The sequence below is a fragment of the Cebus imitator genome, unplaced genomic scaffold, assembly GCF_001604975.1.
Source record: "Cebus imitator isolate Cc_AM_T3 unplaced genomic scaffold, Cebus_imitator-1.0 Scaffold281, whole genome shotgun sequence".
Classification (NCBI taxonomy): domain Eukaryota; kingdom Metazoa; phylum Chordata; class Mammalia; order Primates; family Cebidae; genus Cebus; species Cebus imitator.
Window position 1 is genome coordinate 2,501,964 of NW_016107596.1, and position 20,606 is coordinate 2,522,569.

The following is a 20,606-nucleotide window of genomic DNA, read 5'->3' on the forward strand; positions in this document are numbered from 1 at the left end:
GGGGCTGCACTTGCTGAGTGGCCTGGGCAGAAGTTGCAGGATGGATGCCTGATTTCACCCTGCCTGGGAGATGGACTGGATGGGCACTGGATGACCAGCCACAGCCAGCGGGGCATCACTAGGGTGGGGAGGCAGACTTCGAGCCGTTCAGAAGGAGCATTCCCTGGGCTCCCCATCTCCCTTCCATCTTCCCACAGGTGCTGCAAAATCCTCAACGGGGCGGGAGAGCCCCGTGTCTTCCGGCCCCGCGACCGGGATGAGATGGTAAAGAAGGTGATTGAGCCCATGGCTTGCGACGGGCTCCGCACTATCTGCGTGGCCTACCGCGACTTCCCCAGCAGCCCTGAGCCGGACTGGGACAACGAGAATGACATCCTCAACGACCTCACCTGCATCTGCGTGGTGGGCATCGAGGACCCCGTGCGACCAGAGGTAGGCCCCGGGGCCAGCCAGCTCAGGGGAAGGAGGCCAGCCACCTGGGTGACCTGGAATAAGTCACTTCACCTCTCTGAGCCTCAGTTTCCACACAGCGCCCATGGGGATCTCCTTCCCCAATCCTCATAAGAGGATCGTCCATGACAAACAGTGTAGACCACACATGGCATGGGTCAGCCAGAAGGACACAGAACCCGCAGGCTGCCAGCAGGCATTGCTCTGTCATGGGGGCAGTCCTCAAGCTGTCCACCCAGCCACCATGAGCTCTTCCCTCTGGTCCCCCAAGGGACAGGTGTAGGGACTGCCCTGCCTTAGAAACCTTTTGCCCTGCAGGAGCCAGGATCTCTTGTAACAAATCTACAAGCCTGGATTCCAGGGTCCCTGCAAAGGACACACCCAATAGCAAAGGTCATTGCTCTCAGGAAAACCTGAAGTGTGGTGTCCCTGTCGGTATGTATAGTTCTCCCAGTGCAGATGCAGTTTACCAGCCAGTGTGCCCTAGCAATCTGGCCTAGGACCACAGCTGAGTCTACCTTTATCAGGGTTCTAGGAGAACGGAGCTAGAAAGTTAACTGAAGGGAAGGGGGCTGACAGCACCCACTTCACAAAGATCAAGGGAGGTGATGTCTATCAGTACACCTAGTGGGGTGCTCAGCACACAGTAGGTCTTTAGCCTCCTTTAGCTGAATCTGCACCTGGGTGGGAAAGGCCAAGAGCTCAATGCTGGAGCTTCCAGGGTCAGGGGAGGATAGGATGTGTGGTCTGTGGGGCTGCCCAGGCTGAAGAGAGGCTGTGGGGAGCACAGGAAGCCGTCCTGAATCTCCAAAACACTGCATGGGTGGGCAGAGTGAGTCAGCTCACACTGCCAGGCCCCAGGGGAGCACCCAGGGCATGAGGCAAGGTGCAGGAGGAGCCAGCTTCCGCTTCCTCCCAGGATTCACTCAGCTGCTGGGTCCAGACAGGATGCCCTGGCCAGGCCTGGCTGGGTCCGGATTGGCCTTGGCTGTAAGATTTGGTGCTGATGCTTTGCGGGCCCACCTCCTCCACTCCTTGGTGGACCTACCCTGACACTGGTCTCTGGGGGTCTCTGGTCATTCCCTACTCCTCTCTGAACCTCAGTGTCCCTTTCTTTAAAGTAAAAGGGATAGACAAGATGCCCTCCAAGTGGCCCTGATGTTGTAAAACTCTGCGTTCCAAAGAAAAATGAAACCAGGTTACAGGCATGGACTTTGACATTTTAGGCAGCAGGGAGCAGGGTCAAAGTGTGAGCTCAGACATCAGACAGATCTGTGATCCTGAGTGACCGCATACCTGGCTGTGTGACGTTGGACCAGTTACATAACTTCCCTGAGCCTCATCTACATACTGGGGATAATAATAGTATCACAAACACCCCCTCCGGGATATTATGAAGGCTCAGATTATGCATCTAAAGCAACAAGCAGAGCATCTGGCACCAGATAAGTGGCCCACATCCGTGGGTCTCCTTCCTTCATCCCCTCTCCAGTGGATTTTGTTACCCTAAATCCAGGGACATAACAGCCCTCGACACACAGCCCGGCCTACCAAAGGTGTTCCATGAGTGTTTGTGGAATGAATGAATGAGAATGAATGGGACTGGAACCCCAATCTTCCACACGTGTCTAATCCTCCTATCCTATCTCTCTCTCTCCCTCTCTCTCTCTCTCTCTCTCTCACACACACACACACACACACACACACACACACGCACATTGTGTGTGATTGTGGCCTCCACACTCCTATCAAGATCCTAAAACAGCAAAGACAGTTAATGCCCCTGGAGCTTGGCAGTGAAGCCCACACGTGCTTTCCTGCACGCCTCTCTCTCCATGGACAGACAGACCGTTTATCAGCCTCCCTGTGGACACCCACTCATTACCAGCTGCTAATGGGTTCAGGCCTCGCTGTGATGTGTTGTCTCCTTACTGAAATCTCTTCATCCTTGTGCAGCACTCGAGGTTGGCCTGCCCACACCCTGTGGCTCCCCTGTCCTTCCCAACCCCGCAGTTCCCCCACCCCTCCAGAGCTCCTGGCTCACCACCCTGCCTTGGAAGCATCCCTTAGGTGAACGGAAGATAGCAGCAGACACAAACTGTTATTTGATCACGACCCACAATAAGAAATGTATTTTATGTCATGACACAGTGAACAACACACACTTCACCAAAACAAGAGTTTCACAAAATAATAGGATGCACTTAACTATTTTCTCTTTTTCTGTTTCTTTATTTCTTTTTTAAAATGTTGGTCACCACCCACTAAAATTTCACATCATAACAGGGCATGACTTGAGGCTTGAGTGGCTGATCTAGGGCAAACACCTTTCCCGACAAACCCCGATTTGCAGAAGAAAACACTGAGGCAAAGGGGGACGGTGATGTGCCCAAAGTGCCTGGTGACCCCAGATCAGAACAGGTATTCTGCCTCCCTGCCTCAGGGCCTCTGCCTGGTTGCCAAAAAAAAAAAGGAAAGGACAAGTAGTTGTAAGTCAAGAGGATAAGCAGATGAGGACAAGGACGAGCGCTCCCCATGCCCAGGGCCTGAGGGGCAGAGCTGCGTCCCTGGCATTTTCTCTTGACAGCATGGTCATCAAGAGAAGTTGGCTGCAGGCACAGACTCTGGGAAAGGGGGACCTGGAACCAACCTCCAACCTCCAGCTTGGCCGCTAACAAGCCACTTCCCTCTGTGAGCCTCTGTGTTTTCATCTGTGAAATGGGAGGTCGGCCCAGGTGCCCCTTGGGTCCCTCCCAAGCTCCGACATCCCCAGAGAAAGAGCTAGTTGACTGGAAGACTTAACCTCACATCTTTCTCCACTTCCTTCAGTCAGGGCGTCTGCGTGGTCCGCCCTCTCTCCTGTTGGCCCACCCCTGGGGTGTCTACATAGGAATCATAAACGATTTCACAGCAGTCACTCACTCAAGTGATGCAGCAGACTCGAGGGACGTGGGTTCTAATTCTGCCCCTGCCATTCCCTCACAGACGGCCTCAGTTTCCCTACCTGAAAACTGAGAGAATCAGACAGTCCAGCATTCACAGTGAGGGCACAGCAGGGCTGCAGGTGACACCACTTGCCAGCATAAAAGCTCAGACCTGCTGATTCCTCATCTCCGCGTGGGGTGGGAGGGATCAGGACCCAAGGAGGCGTGTGGATAAGGTTTTGTTTATTTGTCTGTTTTTTAGGTAGGTCATTCCTGCCCCCTCTAGCTTCCTGGTTCCCACCTCAGAGGCAGCCACTATCCCCATTTTGGGGGGCGACCTTCAGGGAACATGTGTGCCTATGGTGGCTGTGCTTTTTGTCAAGCTCTCCTGGGCTCTGTCCTCCTGGACTCAACCCTTTATACAGAATTCTTTGTTACCCTCCATAAATCTCATACATGAACTTCCCGCCTGGTGCCTCCAGCCTAGCAGGCTCAGCCAGAGGGTAACCCTCAGCCCGGACCATCTCTAGGGTCCTACAGACACACTAAGATTCATTCTACAACTGCAAAAAAACAATCTCTATCCCCCTTGCTTTCCCTGACTTGCTTACCTCCCTTGCTTTCCCTTCTCCCACATTGCCTCCCTCCCAGGAGAAGACTAAAGACTAGAGCAGATCAAACACCCTTGCCAAAACACCCCACCGTCGGCCCTTACAGCGGGTACGTTTTCCAAGGCTGATTGAAGCCAGTGCCGATAAAGCCATCAGGAGAGCAGCGGTCTGGGATTTGCCAGGTTATCCGGGGGTGTTTGAAGCCCTCAGAGTCACCGACAACGGCTGTCACCAGAAACAACAGATGTTTAAAAGCCTTTATTTAATGAAAACAGGAAGCGCCCATTTCCTGGCTGCTTTTCCTCAGTGAGAAATATCTAGGATAATTTTAGCGAAAGAAGTCATTTTTTCCCAAACTTATTTATTTATTTTTTATTTCACAGCAATTTTATCGATGTGGGAAACATATTTCAACCAGATCGATGCCTCTGGGGGTTGAGTCTTAATCATCTCTGGATCCTCAGTGTCCAGAGCAGTTAGATGCTCCAGAGCTGTTTGTCCAATTAGTGAATGAGTGAGCCACAAAATTAAGTCCTGAGAGCAGCTTAAGGAGACATTCCATTGGGCTGCAAGAATCAGGAATGGCTTCGTGAATAGAGAGCATTTCACTTACGAGATGGGAAGACTTGACACATAGAGGCTAAGGGAGGGAAGGCTCTCCAGGCCTCAGAGGGGACAGCACAGGCAGGGCAAGAAGGTGGGAAGGGATGCGGAGGGGCTGCAGCCTCGAGAATGCCCTGTTGCATTTATGAGAGGAAGGGAGCTTGAAAAAGGCGTGCCATGTGCTCATCCTGTGCTTGGGCTGTTTGTGCCATCACAGAGTTCCCCCCAGCCTTGCTGAAGGGTTGGATACTATTGTACCCATTTTACAGATGAGGAAACCGGGCTCCATGTGAGACCCTAGAGCAGAGCCCAGCACAGACTTGTGGTCCCCAAGCCCTCTCCCCACTGCACAGAGGAAAGTATAGGGTCCGCAAAAATTAGCCTCCTTTTTCTCATGAAGCCAGCTTGCTTAGAGAGGCCTAGAAGATAGTCTTTCTAAAATGCAGCCCCAGTCACCTCATTCCTGGCTCAGAACTTCCCACAGTTCCCAGTGCCTGAAGGAGCATATCTCTGGTCCAGCACCTTCTGCCCCTCTCCAACTTCATGGACTCCAGTCCCTGCCCCACATCCTCCCTCAGCCTCAGCCCCTCCAGATCACCTGCAGCATGGCCCTCAGGCCCATTCACACCTCAGGCCTTCTCTGCCAGTGCAGAGTGGGCAATTCTCTGTGGCCAGGGTTAATCTGTGTTCATCTGTGTAGCCTGAGCCCCCTGGCACAATACCAGGAACTAGAGCCTCAGTTGGCAGCTCAAACATCGCCTCCTCCAGGAAGCCCTCCTTGATTTCTCCTCCCCACCCACTTTCTTCTAAAGTAATAGCGCTCTCTGTGCTCACTTTAGTAGCACATATGCTCAGTAGCACAAAACCCCCTTCTGTGTTCCCAGAGCCTTTTGTATAGGCCTGTGCCAAAGACCCTGCCTCCAAACAGAGTACAGGTCTGATTCAGGGTAATGCTCTGTTATCTGAAAAAAATAAAGGTCATGTAAAAGAATCAGCTAGACTTGTTCCACAGTGGAGCAGTGAGCATTAGAGGGAGGGAGTGCGCTGTCATCAGGGGTGTGCAAGCAGAGGCTGACCAGCCCATCTGTTGAGGACATCTGGGAACAGATCTAGGCAATGAGCAGAGGGTCAGAGTCAGTGACCCAAAGTCCTTTCCACCTCCAAGACCTCCAGCATCTTTGAAACCAGCAGCCTGAATTCCTCCTTTTAGAGACAGGAGCCAGATAAGGTCTGTGTTCCCAGGAAACAGCACCTCTTTCTTTTCTTAGGGGCAGGAGACAGCAGGGGGCCACAGCCCAGGTTACAGCCGCCATAAGTATATTAGTGACTTATATAAACAGGATCTTGGACACTGCACATCCCCACTCCCTGCAGCTCTGTAAAAATGAGGTCACGTTTGCTTATGTGATTAGCTGCTGTAGCACGAGGCAGAGGCCTGGCTCACGTGGCCCGCAAACCCTGAGTGGGCACTGGAAGACTTCTCCCCAGGCCCTGGAAATAAGCCCCAGAGGAGGCTGGTGGTCAGCTGGCCCTGTTCTAACCCTTCAACAACAGGGAGATCACTACCTGCCACCACAGAGCCAGTCTCTTAGGCAACTCCAGTAGCTAGACAGGCCTCCTTACAGGGACCCCGCCCTCCCCGACACCCATTCCTCATGCCACAAGACAGCCACGCTCAGAAGTACGTGTTTCCTCTTGAAGGCGTGAGGGTGGAGCCCCTGAAAGAGAGCAGCCCCACAGGCTGACACTCAGGCAGGTCACTGGTGGCCAGGGTAGGGGAAGAGAGGCTAGGCCAGAGGCATGGTGACCAGAGGCAGGCTGGGCAGTGACCCAGCGTGAGACAACGGTGGTGGCGACTGAAGGAGTGGCGGCTGCTGTGGATGGAGTGGACACAGGCCAGATATTCAAGGCCAGTCCTTGTTCTTCCCATTGCTGAGGGCAGAAAGGTGGCCCCGGGCAGGAGCTGTGCCAGTCAGGCTTGGCCCCCTCTTCTCACTCTGTACTAGTTTTCTAGGGCTGCTGTAGCAGTCACACAAACTGAGTGGCTCAAACAACAGCAGTTCGTTGTCTCACAGTCCTGGAGGCTGGACGTCTGTCCGAGACCAAGGTGTCAGCAGGCCTGGTTCTTTCTAATGGCGGTAGGGAGGCGCTGTCCCTGCATCTCTCCCAGCTTCCAGTGGCTTACTGGCCATCTTTGGCTTCCTTGTAGTGGAGAAGCAGCACCCGGATTTCTGCCTGGCGTCTCCTTTGCATGTCTTTGTGTCCAGATTTCCTCTTTATAAGGACTCCAGTCCTGTTGGATTAGGGCTTACCCTGATGAGCTCATTTTAACTGGATTACCTCTATAATGACCCTATCTCCAAGCAAGGTCACATTCACAGGTACTGGGGCTTAGGGCTCCAGTCTGTGTTTTGGGAGGAATACAACTCAATCCATAGTTTTCCAACTCCCTTTGCCGTGGCTTGGTGGGTGGATGCTGGAATTCGCTCCTGGTCACTGTGGGGTGTGCAGGGAGGGAACGTTGGACTAAGGGCTTCCAGGCTGGAGATTCTAATGTGCTGTGGTCTTAAACAACTGGATTTTCTGTCCTTGACATGTTCTCTTGCACTGAAAGATATTCTGCAGCAAATATTTTATTATTCGTCACTGCCCTCGAGTAAGAATCACTCATTCCATTGATTTCTGTTGTGTATAAAGGGCTACCACAGCTCCAGGCTGATTTCCACAGGGAACCCTCAGCTCTGCTCAGGGCCAGCTGCTGGGGTGAGGCGGGGCCAGGCAGCCCTGTGGCTTCTGATTGGCTGGCTATGATCTAGCCTGATTGTCCCAGACATTCATCTGTCATTACAGTCAGAGAGGGCAGGACCTATCCCTATTATTGCAGAGAAATGGTATATTTTACATGAAGCATAATCCTTTATAAATATTCTAAACTTGTGTCACATTCTGTAAGTAAAATGCCCCCAAATGCAGAAGTCCCCCCAAGAAACTGAAAATACACAAATGGATTTGTCAAGTTTGCAGGAACTGTGTATGTGGATGAGGCAAGGACAAGTTCACGTGCTTACCTGGGGCCAGATCTGAGGAGGTGTTCGTGGAAGTCTTTCCAAAGTCTTCGCCCAGGTCAAGACAGCCAATGGTTCTGTCTCAAGATGGACTATCATGGTCAATAGGTGGTGGCCACTGGGACTCTGTGGTGCGACCCACATCAGGGTTTAATCAAAGGATGTGTGATCGATTAACAATGTCTGCCATGGGCACAGGAAGGGATGCTGTGGCCCATGTGCCATGTGTGCCATCAGTATCTCCTAGTCATCTAGTCCCCTTTCAGTAGAGCGGCCTGTGAGAAGGGCTCCTCTGGAAGCCATGAAGACAGGGGGGGCCTGCCTGAGGTGGTGCCCTCCCCCATAGCCCCTGCCCTCCTGCCCAGGTCCCAGAAGCCATCCGCAAGTGCCAGCGGGCAGGCATCACAGTCCGCATGGTCACTGGCGACAATATCAACACGGCTCGGGCCATCGCCATCAAGTGTGGCATCATCCATCCTGGGGAGGACTTTCTGTGCCTCGAGGGCAAGGAGTTCAACAGGAGGATCCGCAACGAGAAGGGGGAGGTGCGTGTCCCAGAGTAGTGTCCTCAGGGGCGCGCGCTTAGATGGAGGCTGGGAGGTGGGGTGCTGCATGATTGTACAGAAGCCAGCCGGTGTGCTGCTGAGAGCCCAGTAACTCTGGGCATGTCCCCTCCCTTCTCCAGGCCTCAGTTTCTCTCCCCGACCCCACCGACCTGCCCCCTTCCCCATCCCTCTCCAGATTGAGCAGGAGCGAATTGACAAGATCTGGCCAAAGCTGCGGGTGCTGGCTCGCTCCTCCCCCACGGACAAGCATACCCTGGTTAAAGGTAAGACTTGGGTGGGCACGGGCGATCCTGAAGCCCAGCAGCAGGCCAGAAGCTGGGCCCTCCTCTCCTGGCACTTGCTGCTGCTTCCCAGGCAGGAAGGGCCCCTCACCCCGGACTCTCCACATCTGGGCACAGCCTTATGTCACCCCCTTTTCAGCCCTGGGAGCCTGCAAGGGGTCAGAAGGAGATGGGACAGAGTCTTCTCTCTGGGCCTCCAACTCCCCTAGGAAGCAATGGACCTGGGTATGTGTGGGGTCCTAAGCTCACGACTCAGGGCCGAATGGGACCCACGCACCTGTTCTATGTGGCCGGTGCAGCGCCTTTTTCAATGATGAATTTGAAATACTACACAGATCTTGCTCTCTCACCTTTTACACAGTCCTTACTGCTGCTCGTCCGACACTCAGCCTACTTTGCTCGTTCTCAGTCTGGTCTCAGAGCTTACGAGTTTGAGTCTCTTAGTCTGCTGGTCCCTGAGGCCCTCAACCAACATTTGTGACCAAGACCCCAGGGATGAGCTCTCCTGGGAATAGCCACCTGAGAGATGAGACCAAAAGCAAAAGTCTTGCTCCTCCCTCCGGAGGGAGAGTGCACCACTCACTGAGCCTAGGTGGCCAGGTGCTGGGCACTCTTTATTTTTATTTTATTTTATTTTATTTGAGACAGGGTCTCCCTCTGTCACCCAGGCTAGAGTACAGTGGTGCGATCACTGCTCACTGCAGCCTCAAACTCCTAGGCTCAAGCAATCCTCCTGCCTCAGCCTCCCAAGTAGCTAGCACTACAGGTATATGTCAACGTGCCTGGTGAATTTTTTAAAATTCTTTATAGAGACAAGTTATCACTATATTGCCCAGGCTGGTCTCGAACTCCTGCCCTCAAGCAATCCTCCCACCTTGGCCTCCCAAAGTGCTGGGACTACAGGCAGGAGCCACTACGCCCAGCCAACTGTGCATTTTTAGAGTCACACGGTCCTGGCTTTGCCATTGACCTGCTCTGTGGCCTTGGGCAAATCCCACTCTGGGACTCAGTTTCCTCATTTATAAAATAGCTATGGGAGCAGGTATCCAGTGGAGATCGGCCCTAAAACATCCTGCATTCCTCTTTCAAAGGTGCTGCCCAATGACATTAATGGAAGCAGATCTGGCCTGGGGAGAGAAACCCAGAACTTTAGAGCCACAAGGGAGCAGAAGGCCCCCAACGATCCCTATTCCTTCACTCATTCTCTCCATGACCGTTTACTGAGGCCCTGCTAGGTGCCAGCCCTGCTCAGGGCAGGCATGGTCCTGCCCACATGGAATTCCTGGGCCAGGTTGCATGCAGCAGGCATTGAATAAGTGGTCCCTGCATAGAGCAAAAGGCTGCACTGCTGGCAGGGGGGCTCTGGGCCCGACGCTGGCCTCTAACTCGGACTAGGGAGGCTGTAGGTCACAGGCCATGGAAGGTGGATGGGCTCCAGGGTTGGTGGGGCCTGTGCTTGGGGCAAGGCAGGGAACTGCTCTGCAAAGGGCTAGAGGCAGAGATCCCTAGGTGCCTTCAAGGACCTGGCCAGGACCTCGGGGCGGGAGAGGGAAGCTACAGGAGACTGGAGAAGGTGCGGGGGCGGCAGATCCTGCAGGGACCCGCTCCCACGAGCACCTGCCATGGCCTGTACCCTGTCACCAGGCTCGGGGGCACGGGAGAGTTTCAAGGGTAGAAGCGTCGCTTTAGAAAACTAACCCTGCAGTGCAGAGCATTTCCTGGCAGCAGGGGGACCAGCAGGCTTGTCCCCTCAAGAGTTGTCACCTGCCCTCAGTGGCGACACCTCAAGTGGAGCTGCCAGGTGCAGGTCTGGGAAAGTGTGGGTGGTGGAGGGGTCTGAGCTGGGCGGGGGGTTTGGATGTCATGGAGGGATGAGGAGCAGGAGGGTCTGGGACCCCCTCAGTCTACACCTGTTGGAGTAGAGAGTTGGACATTGAGCCAGTAGGGAGAGCAGGCCTGACACAGAGTCCTGGGTGGCACATGTGGGTGGGGAGACAGGAGCTGCAGAACCCAAGAGCTGCCTGAGTGATGGTGGAGGCTGAGAACCTACCAGAGGAGACCAAGGGGCAGAGGCTAGAGGGGCCGGGGACGGCCAGGAGGGAGTGGAGCGGGGAAGACAAGGAAGGAGGCCTGTGGAGGAGGAAGGTGTGGCCCACGGTGGGAATAGCTGCTGAGAGGTCTGCGGGACAGAACAGAAATGTGACCATAGGAGGCGGCCACAGGAAGGCCCTGGTGACTGCTGTACACAGTCAGGCCACCCCAAGACTGGAGGCAGGGAGGAGGTCTGGGGAGAGGTTTCCGCCCAGCTTTCCGCACGGCTCGGGCCATGCAAAGGTCCGTGCTGCTCGGGAGCCGCAGGGCGGAAATTTGACCCCTCCCTGCCTTGGAGGAGCCCCCAGGCTGACTGAGGGAACTGTGGAGACTCAGGCCTAACTTGCCCAGTGGACAAGCTCAGAAAGGCTGAGTCCGGGACAGGGGAACTGTGGGCTCGATACCAGCTGGGCGGGAGCAGCCCAGGACGATTCCCAGAACACACGGCACTGCAGCTGGGCCTGAAAGAGGGGAGAGCTGCAGGGAGCACTGGGGGGCATGTGCCCCAAGTCGTGGAACTCCGCCCATCATTCCAGCTGCCCCTGTCTGCTAGGCACAGACCAGAGAGATGCACAAGGACGGAGCAGCACATAGAGTTACAGGGGCCTGATTACGGCGGGCAGGGGTCCTCAGAGGGTTAGAAAGGCTTCTTGGGAAAAGCAGCATCTGAGCCAAAAATGCAGTACAGGTGGGTGACAGGAGTACCTCTGGCGGAGGAAGCAGCCTACGCAGAGACGGGGTCAGTGGGGGCCAGTGGGGGCCAGCTCTGTGGGACTGCAAGCACTGATCGGGGGTGGCCAGGGGATGAGAGAAGAGGTCAGGGTGTGGGTGAGGCCTGGTCAAGAGGACTTCGTAAGTGGAGCTGAGAACATGGATGTTATCCTGAGGCCAAGCAGAATGATGTTCTAGGGGAGGGGACTGGTTCAGATATGGGTGTTAGATCCTGGACTTGCTGTGGGGAAGCAGGTTGGAAGGGGAGCCCAGAGTCAGTGAGAGGAAACTCAGTGATGCTGGTGGCAGAGGATGGGGACAGAGAGAAAAGGAAGGGTTTCGGTGGGATTTTGGAGCCAGAATTGTTAGGTCTTGGTGATACATGTGATGTGCAGAATGAAAGAGAGATGCATGGAAGCTGACACTCAAATTCCTGACCTGCCCACGGACATCCCTGCTTGTGAGCCCCGTGAATGAGGAGTCCCACAAACTCTGCAGGTCCTCACCAATGACCTCCTTCACCCATCCTGTTCCACCGGCCCCAGCTCAGTGACTAGGGCGCATGTCACCTATTCATTTTGTTCCCTGCCGAATGTTTTATTGAAGATGAATGTCTGGAGAGAGGTCAGGGTCAGAATGGTGGGGCAGAGGTCACTGGCAAATGGCAAAGCCAAGGCCTCCACGACAAGCCTGGACTCCCCAGGGAGAAGGTGCTGGCTAGTGGCGTTGGGAGGAACAGATGATGGGGTCCTGCTGAAACGCTGGGAGCCTGCAGAGGCGGAGTGGGCCCTGAGCACAGTTAGAGGATGCAGTGTTTCTGGTTAGGGTGGGTGCCAATGTGGCCACGGGTTGCAGAGAGCAAAGAGGGGGCTGGAGAGATGAGTAGGGCCCGGGCCACGGGGGGCCCCAAGCTGGCACCAGCCCAATAAGGAGCCCAGTGCATGCTGCTGGCAGCTGTAGGCCAGCCTGGAGCTGGGAAGAGCCTGGACAGAGGGGGCAGCTGGGCAGGGACCAGAGAGGAAGCCATGCCCAGCCAGGCCCCTCCGAGGGCCATGGCTGGCCGGGGCTGCCCCCTCTGTGAGTGGCCTAGGGCCTGAGCACACTCCTGCTCCCACAGGCATCATTGACAGCACACACACCGAGCAGCGGCAGGTGGTGGCCGTGACAGGGGACGGGACCAACGATGGGCCTGCACTCAAGAAGGCCGACGTGGGCTTCGCCATGGTAGGAGCGGCCCGCAGAGGGCCTGGGTGGTGGGGCTGGGGAGACTGGGCTACATGGCCTTGGGCTGGCTGCTTGGGGGCCCCAGTTCACTCGGCCCACCTGCCATCCGCCACATGTGCCCACCGTTCTCGAGGCTCAGCCTGGCCCTGAGGTCTTCCTGGAAAGGCGTGGGATGCTCCTTGCTCTGGGGGAGCTGTGTGAAGGGGGGCAGTTGCAGGTTGAGGAAGAAGGGAACAGAGCCGGAGAGGGGGCCAGGGTGAGGCTTCCCAAGGGAGAAGGAGGCTGGGTCTGTGAGGAGCACGAAGAGCGGGGTGTCCTTGTGTGGTCTGGCTGTGCTGAGTCCACTGGGTGTGTGTACTGGGGAGTTGCGTAGCTGAGGATGTGGAGGGGTGAGGATGGCGATGCTAGAAGTGGTCAACTCCCCTGGCCACCCCACCCAGCTTGCTGTCCGTGTCCCTACAGGGCATCGCAGGCACTGACGTGGCCAAGGAGGCCTCAGACATCATCCTTACCGATGACAATTTCAGCAGCATCGTCAAGGCAGTGATGTGGGGCCGCAACGTCTACGACAGCATCTCCAAGTTCTTGCAGTTCCAGCTCACAGTCAACGTGGTGGCCGTGATTGTGGCCTTCACAGGTGCCTGCATCACGCAGGTGGGTCCTCAGGAGGCCATACCAAAGCCCAGGGGAGGCAGAGACCCCCAAAGAGGCTCGGAGCCCTTAGGGTAATCCACATCAGAACAGCCGGGGATGAGGTACCCATCGATGGAGAGCCTGCTAGGGCCACAAACTGCATCGAAGAGCTCAGGTGCAGGCACTGGCCCCAGGGGAATTGAGGACATGAGGCTCAGAGAGGTGGCATGACTTGTTCAAGGTCGCCCAGCAAATGGGAGCTGTCAGGCTCACAGCCTGGCCCTCACTGCAGGAGGCAGGAGAGGGAATCCTCAAGAGAAGACAGGGTCCTTGGCCACCAGGAGGGCAGAGGGAGGTAGGGGCAGGCCAGGGCCCAAGGGGGATCAGGCAGTGGGGTGAAAACAAAGAGCCAGTGAGGGCCTGGCTCTGGGCTGGAGCTCGGAGTACCTTCGGAGGTGCGGGGTGGGGACAGCCAGAGGGAGTCGGGGGGGTCGCTCACTGGGAGTGTTACAGAGGAGTCTGGTCAGATGCCACGACGGGGTCTCGAGCAGCCGCACGCACTGAGCCTGGCAGGCAGGCCCAGGATGTCTGCAGACTCACTGCTTCTTCATCGCAGCTCCACGAGGCGGGAACTGTGAAGATCCCATTTTACAGAGACAGAAACTGAGGCTCAGAGGATAAACTGGCCAGGGACCTGCCATTGACCTTGCAGCCTCCTGTTACCCCGCCTGGCTGCCTCCCCACAGGGGCTAACCAGCCCAGCCGGGGAGGCAAGGATGGGTCTCCCTTAGCCCCAGTGGATCCCCGAGGCCCAGCCCTCCCAGTAGCCACCTGGGCAGACAAGCCCCTGCCCGCAGCAGCCCCCAGAGGCCCAGAGTGCAGCACTTCCCCAAGAGCTGTGTGGCTCTGGAACACTGCTCCCCTCTCTGTTGCTTCCTGAGCTGGGGGAATATAGGTGGCAGCTCCAGCTATCCCAGCCCAGAGCCTCAGTGCCTTGGGAGGGTGGCTGGGGGCTTCCTTTTGCTCAGACGGGTCCTCTTTCCTGGTCTGTGGATGAGATGCTCCCTCTAGTGGCAGCTTGAGGGACACTACCAGGGCAGCAGCAACCTGGAGACCAGAAAGGTCCTGATGCCAGACAGGAAACTGAGGTTCTGAGACAACTGTCAGCCTGAGGTCTTCGATTGAGTTGGTGGCAAGCCATGTCCTCAAGGAGGACAGGCACGCTTGACCCCGAGGCATATGGAATCAGAGAAGGCCTGGGGTAGGGAGGCCGGGGCAGGGGGAGCAAGGCTGAGGCAGGGAGGAGGCGGGAAAAAGGGCCAGGAACAGGGGCTGTGATGACACCTGGGAGGTGATGAGTGGAAGGGATGCAGGTATCTGGGGCTTTGGGAGAGTACAGAGGTGGGAAGAGTAATCAGTTCGGGCTGTTGAGCTAACAGGCTCTGGGGGCTTCCTGGAGGAGGTGTTCCACAGGCCTCTAGGTGGATGTGGCTAAAGCCACAGGGAGAGGAGAATGGGGCTAAGGCAGGAACACAGAGTTAGGAGGAGGGGAGGACGACAACCAGGAGACTGAGGTCAGGACTGCGAGTGGGAGGCAGTGGCCTGGTGCCGGGGCGAGGTCAGGGACATGAGGCGGAGAGGAGGTCCTGCAACTCATGACACGGGACGTGCTGGTGACATTGGAGGGGAGCATTCTGGAAGTGTGGAGGGACCAAAGTCTGGCTGCTGTGGACAAGACGTGTGGGGGTGTGAGGAAGGATGGGAATAGCAGACCCAGCTCCACTCAGCCAGAGACAGGCCTGGAAGGGTCCCTCCCAGAACCTGGACAGCGGTGACCTACAAGGAGTGAGGTCCTTGACAAGTTTTAGCTGCTTCTGCTATTCCTTGTCAACATTTCCTACCTTGAAATGTATTCATTTTTAAGTCATAGATACGCACAATGATTTTTTAAGGTAAGGTGGGATGATAAGAGGGGAGGAGAAATTGAGGGCAAGGGATGGGCATTGTTGGTAGGAGAGCCCGAGGGGGAAGAGGCAGCGGGGTGGAGGGGGCAGGAGCCCACACCGGAGGTGGTGGGAATGGTCTTGGCCTCAGCCAAGAGAGACCCCTCCTCAGGGGCTGGGGGTAAGGGGGAAGATGGTGAGATGCAGCTGAATTTACCAGAAGGCAGGGAGCTGGTGGTGATTGGGCCTGCGGGGGACTCAACTTCCCCTGGTGGGGAAGATGGGGCTGAGGTGGGCGGGTCTGCGTGTTCTCCAGAGAGGGTGTCAGAGAATGGCTCCATGCCTGTTGGGGAGCCAAGGGGCAGGTCAGCCTCTAGCCTCTAGCAGGAGCCTGTGGGCACAACACGATGAGCCCGCCCAGCACTTCACAGCGGCAGGTGGGCGCGCAGGTGACAGCTTTCTCCCGCCCATCCCCAGGACTCCCCTCTGAAGGCCGTGCAGATGCTCTGGGTGAACCTCATCATGGACACGTTTGCCTCACTGGCACTGGCCACCGAGCCGCCCACGGAGACCCTGCTGCTGAGGAAGCCGTACGGCCGTAACAAGCCGCTCATCTCCAGGACCATGATGAAGAACATCCTGGGTCACGCTGTCTACCAGCTCGCCCTCATCTTCACCCTCCTCTTTGTTGGTGAGCGCCTCGCCCACCCACACCTCTCCCAGGCGGGGCCACTGCCTTCCGGGTGCACCATGGCTCCCACCAAGCATTCTGGAGTCACAACCCCTCTTGTTTTGCTAGTGGGGAAACTGAGGCCCAGGGAGGCAAGTAAGTTGCCCAAAGTCACACCAGCAAGTCATGAACAGGACCTGACCCTGTCCCAGCTCTGGCTGACCCCAAAGCCATCGGTGGCTTTCTCCACTGGTGACAGATCCCAGCACCAAGTACACACTGTGCAAGGCCCTGTCTGGTGCTGAAGTACTGCATGGCAGCCCCGGAGGCTCCTGAGGTTGTGGGGGGTGACTCGTCCCTTCTGAGACCCATTCCAGTGCCTTATCCTGGCCCTGTGGAAGGGACCTTCAGCGAGGCTTCCTGGGAAAGGCACACATGCCCACACCACCGCCGATTCTCACAACGCTTCCACTTGGGCTGCCTGGTTGGGTCTTCCACTCAGTGAGGCAAGCACATTGGCTCCACTCCACCTTACAGTCGAGGGCACCAAGGCTCAGAGAGGTAAGGTGATTTGCCCAAGGGCACACAGCCAGACTGATGAAAAGACACAGAACCAGGACTGGCTGGGGCTAAGACTGGCCTGGTTTCCACAGATGCTTCAGAGACAATCCCAGTAAAGCTACCCCCAGGTCACAGGTGAAGAAACAGAGGCCCAGAGAGGGGAAGGGTCTGGCCCACAGTCCCACGTGGAGTCGGGGCCCGTGCTCCCCTTACAGGAGCCTCCTAGAGCTGGCCTTTCACTCATCCCCAGAGCCCAGAGTGTGACGGCGTGGGACATGGATCCTATTCCTCAAAAGCAGTCACCTTTTATACATTTTGAAAGCAGTGTGTTGTCGGGACACATTTTACTGTTGTAACACTTATCATGAAAAGGCTTAGAGGAAGCCATCTATATGCAGAACTAGAAGAGACTCAGAGGAAGAGAAGAGATGGGAGAGGAGAGGAGGGCAGGGGTCCTGGTCAGCTTGCTGGCTTGGCCACTTGGGCAGCACCTGCCCTGGGTTGTCTTGGGACATCACCCAGAAAACTCTACAAGCCATCTGGCACCACTCAGCCATGCAAAAAGACATAGGACTTGGCTGGGCGCAGTGGCTCACGCCTGGAATCCTAGCATTTTGGGAGGCTGAGGCGGGCAGATCACTTGAGGTCAGGAGTTCGAGACCAGCCTGGCCAACATGGAGAAACCCCATCTCTACCATGGTGGTGAGCACCTGTAGTCCCAGCTACTTGGGAGGCTGAGGCAGGAGAATCGCTTGAACCCAGGAGGCAGAGGTTGCAGTGAGCTGAGATCACGCCACTGTACTCCGGCCTGGCAACAGCGAGACTCCATCTCAAAAACAAAGCAAAGCAAAAAGGATGCAGGACTGCATCACACACGCCATCAGCGGCATCTACACAGCAGTGCCCCGCCATGTGATAGCTCAGGTGTTAGAATGAAGCCACTGGGAGAGTCCGGAGCCAGCCTGGCCCAGAGGCCCTGGGCTCCATATAGTAATTGGCATCTCCAGTAACAGCCCCATGAGCATGCAGAGGTCTCAGCAAGGGACATGCTTGAGTACAAGCAGCAGCACTCTTGGGGCAGCGCGGGGCCCCCACAGGTATCCTGTCCTTACCGTCCAGAATGTTTGCCAGTCTCGGGTCACTTTTTACAAGCATGTCACCCAGTTACACGGCTGGCCATTCACCTTTATCAGGTTTCCACAGCAAAAGTGGAAGACAGTTCCCCAAGGCCTTTCTCCCCCAGAGGAGAAAGGGTTTTGCCGAAACTTTGCTCCTGCTCTCTGACCAGCCAACAGCACGGCCACCTGGCCCCCAGTGTCCAAGCATGCCTTGGTGTCTTGGAGACGCACCTCGCTGCTCAGAAGAGGCCCCCACGAAGGGCCAGGCATCTCCCCCCTGATGCCCCCGCCGCTGCCTCCAGCCCAGCCCTGCCCTCTCACTTGGCAGGCGAGAAGATGTTCCAGATTGACAGCGGGAGGAATGCACCCCTGCACTCGCCGCCCTCAGAACACTACACCATCATCTTCAACACCTTTGTCATGATGCAACTCTTCAACGAGATCAACGCCCGCAAGATCCACGGCGAGCGCAATGTCTTTGACGGCATCTTCCGGAACCCCATCTTCTGCACCATCGTGCTGGGCACCTTTGCCATCCAGGTAGTAAGGCCCCCACCCTAACCAGGCCTGGGGTGGGTAGCAAGCAGCCGGAGCCCCTGGGCAGGGCTCTGAGAGCCCAGCCCTCTGTGCTGACCCCTGACAGCCTCTCTCTCTCTCTCTGCTCCCCTCTGACCTCCAGATAGTGATCGTGCAGTTTGGAGGGAAGCCATTCAGCTGCTCTCCACTACAGCTGGACCAGTGGATGTGGTGCATATTCATTGGGTTAGGAGAGCTCGTTTGGGGTCAGGTAAGTTCCTGGTAGGTCACAGGAGGTGCCTCTTAGAAGGGCAAGGGAGACAGCACTGGCTGGAGAAACCAGGACCCCCAGAAACGGGCTGCCAGACCCCAGGCAAGGCCCTCCCTATCTCTGGACATCTGAGCAAGGGGGCTTGTCCCAGGTCCCATACTGGTCCTGTGGGTACCACTGCTCTGATTTTTCCTTTATCTACCACTGCTCCTGTTGTTTATGTAATATTTTCTCTCGATCACATCAGTTTTTTTTTTAACTTAAATTTGTTTTAAAAGGCAACATCATATTACCAAGACAACTGGAAAATCAGTATCACTTGTTATAAATGGAAGCTAGCAAAAACATTAATGTAATAAGAATGATTTATTAAACTCTATCTAGGAGCCGTGGCCTGCCAGGGATTCAAGGCTGAAGTAGCTTGTTAGGAAGGGAGACGATTCAGTGGTCTGCAGGCACTGGTGGCCCACTGGTGTCAATCAGGGTCCTTTGCAGCATTCAGAGAGATCACTAGCGGGACACACTCTGCCACATTGCAGTGTTACTCAGTGCTGTGCCTGTGGCCATCTGAGAACTGCCCCTGCTCTGGGGACCCCTGGGTTGGAGGCTCTTTAGGGGCCCTTCTACTTTGACCTCAGAATATTCTCCTGCCAGTTCCTTTTGCTACGTTTGCCTGAGTTCCAGACCCCATCCCAGCTCTGACAGCGTGCAGCTCAAAGGCTCCTGACGCAGGACACAGTGCCTGGGAGGAGGACCCAGAACTAATTCAGGGCCTACAGGGCTTTATTCCCAAGGTGCTAGACATCCAGGCAGTGGAACCCCATGGGTGGAAGACATTGTTCTTGCCTTCAAGCTGTCTGCAGGATAGGGTGAGAAGCTACAGTGGCAAAAGTTAACTAAAAGATAAATAAAGTTTCATTTCATTCAGAAGGACTTCCTCTAACCTTTGGAGTTGCTTTGGAGAGTGATTAACCAGGTGTGACTTAGCAACTCCATTCCCTGGGCACCCTGGGGGCCAGGCCATCTTTATCCCACTGGGCTCCGCACCCTACAGGAGGCTCTTGGGGGCTGGGCCCAGTGTCTGAGGGAATGGACTCAGAGGACTAAGGTTAATGCCTGCGGGCAGTGCTGACCTTACACTCCCAGGGAGCCCCTGAGGCTGCATTCAAGCCAGTGCCTGTCTGTCCCTACAGGAGATGGAAGGGGCCTCTGACATCTGCCACCTCAGCCTCCCTGTAGGGCCGGTGTCTGGGTCCTCAGCCCCACGGACAAGCCCTTTGGGGAAGATTAGGAATGAAGGCATAGCTTCTTCCCATACTGCCTTCCCAGTCCAGGATTGGCTGCCCTCAGGGTCCAGTGACCTCAGGAGCAATAAGGGACAGAGGAATAGATGACCCCAGGAGAGCTGAGGGCCAGCCACAGGCCAGGCTCATGCAGGATGAGTTAGACCCTCCACCATGCCCAGTTCCCACCACACCCAGAGCGGCCCCCATTTTACAGCTAGGAAAACCAAAGCTTGGTGAGGCTAAATGACTTGCCCAAGGCCACAGGACCAGAGCTGTCTGGGATATTCAAAGCCACATGTGTCCAACTCCTAGAGGCCAAGATTGTCCACTGTGTCCCCCAACTCTGAATGAGTGAATTAAAAAGCATATCATTAAGAAATTGTCAAAGACTGGGCTGAGGAACAGGTGAGGTGGGTGAAGGAGTGAATTGATCATGTGCCTGGGCGAGTGGGTAGGAGGAGGGGGGTAGAAGAGCGGGTGTCAGGGAAAGAAGGTCACCAGGAAGGACAGCCCTTCCGTCCTGATGGCCAGAGTCCCTTGCAGGTCATCGCCACCATCCCGACCAGCAGGCTCAAGTTCCTCAAGGAGGCAGGCAGGCTCACGCAGAAGGAGGAGATCCCGGAGGAGGAGCTCAACGAGGACGTGGAGGAGATCGACCACGCGGAGCGGGAGCTGCGGCGGGGCCAGATCCTGTGGTTCCGAGGCCTGAATCGGATCCAGACACAGGTACAGGAGGCTCTTAGGGGCTGGGCCCAGGCCTGGCCAGGGCGGGCCAGGGGATGGAGGTGAGTGTGCTTGTGCTGCCCCCAGGGCCCAGCTCTGGTGCTGAGGGAGGAGGGCTACCCGCCAGATCTCACCAGCCACTTGCACACCCACGTTGTGCACTCTCCTGTGGCTGCTAAGGAACAGCATGACCTCCTCAGGGAGGTCCCATTGTGTCCTCTTGGGGCAGCAAGGTGATATGGTAGGGGTCACACCCACCATGCTCTCCAGGGGGGCTTCCCTGAGAGGGTGGGGAAGGGTGGCTCTGAGGACAGAGGTGAGTGAGGGGACTGTGGCTCAGGGCTGGGGACAGCCACCAG

General features: G+C 56.2%; 1 protein-coding gene across 12 annotated transcripts in view; it reads left to right on the top strand.

Annotated features, from left to right (window-relative positions):
* Positions 1–20,606, top strand: part of ATP2B2 (ATPase plasma membrane Ca2+ transporting 2) — a 302,671-nt gene that overhangs the window by 270,426 nt on the left and 11,639 nt on the right. For all 12 annotated transcript variants that reach the window (XM_017501478.2, XM_017501485.2, XM_017501486.2 and 9 more), the window contains 9 exons: positions 198–432; positions 8,019–8,198; positions 8,395–8,482; positions 12,420–12,526; positions 12,989–13,180; positions 15,580–15,793; positions 17,780–17,991; positions 18,131–18,238; positions 20,068–20,250. In XM_017501478.2, the coding sequence (XP_017356967.1) occupies positions 198–432; positions 8,019–8,198; positions 8,395–8,482; positions 12,420–12,526; positions 12,989–13,180; positions 15,580–15,793; positions 17,780–17,991; positions 18,131–18,238; positions 20,068–20,250 (1,519 nt within the window). The remainder of the gene's footprint in view (positions 1–197; positions 433–8,018; positions 8,199–8,394; positions 8,483–12,419; positions 12,527–12,988; positions 13,181–15,579; positions 15,794–17,779; positions 17,992–18,130; positions 18,239–20,067; positions 20,251–20,606) is intronic.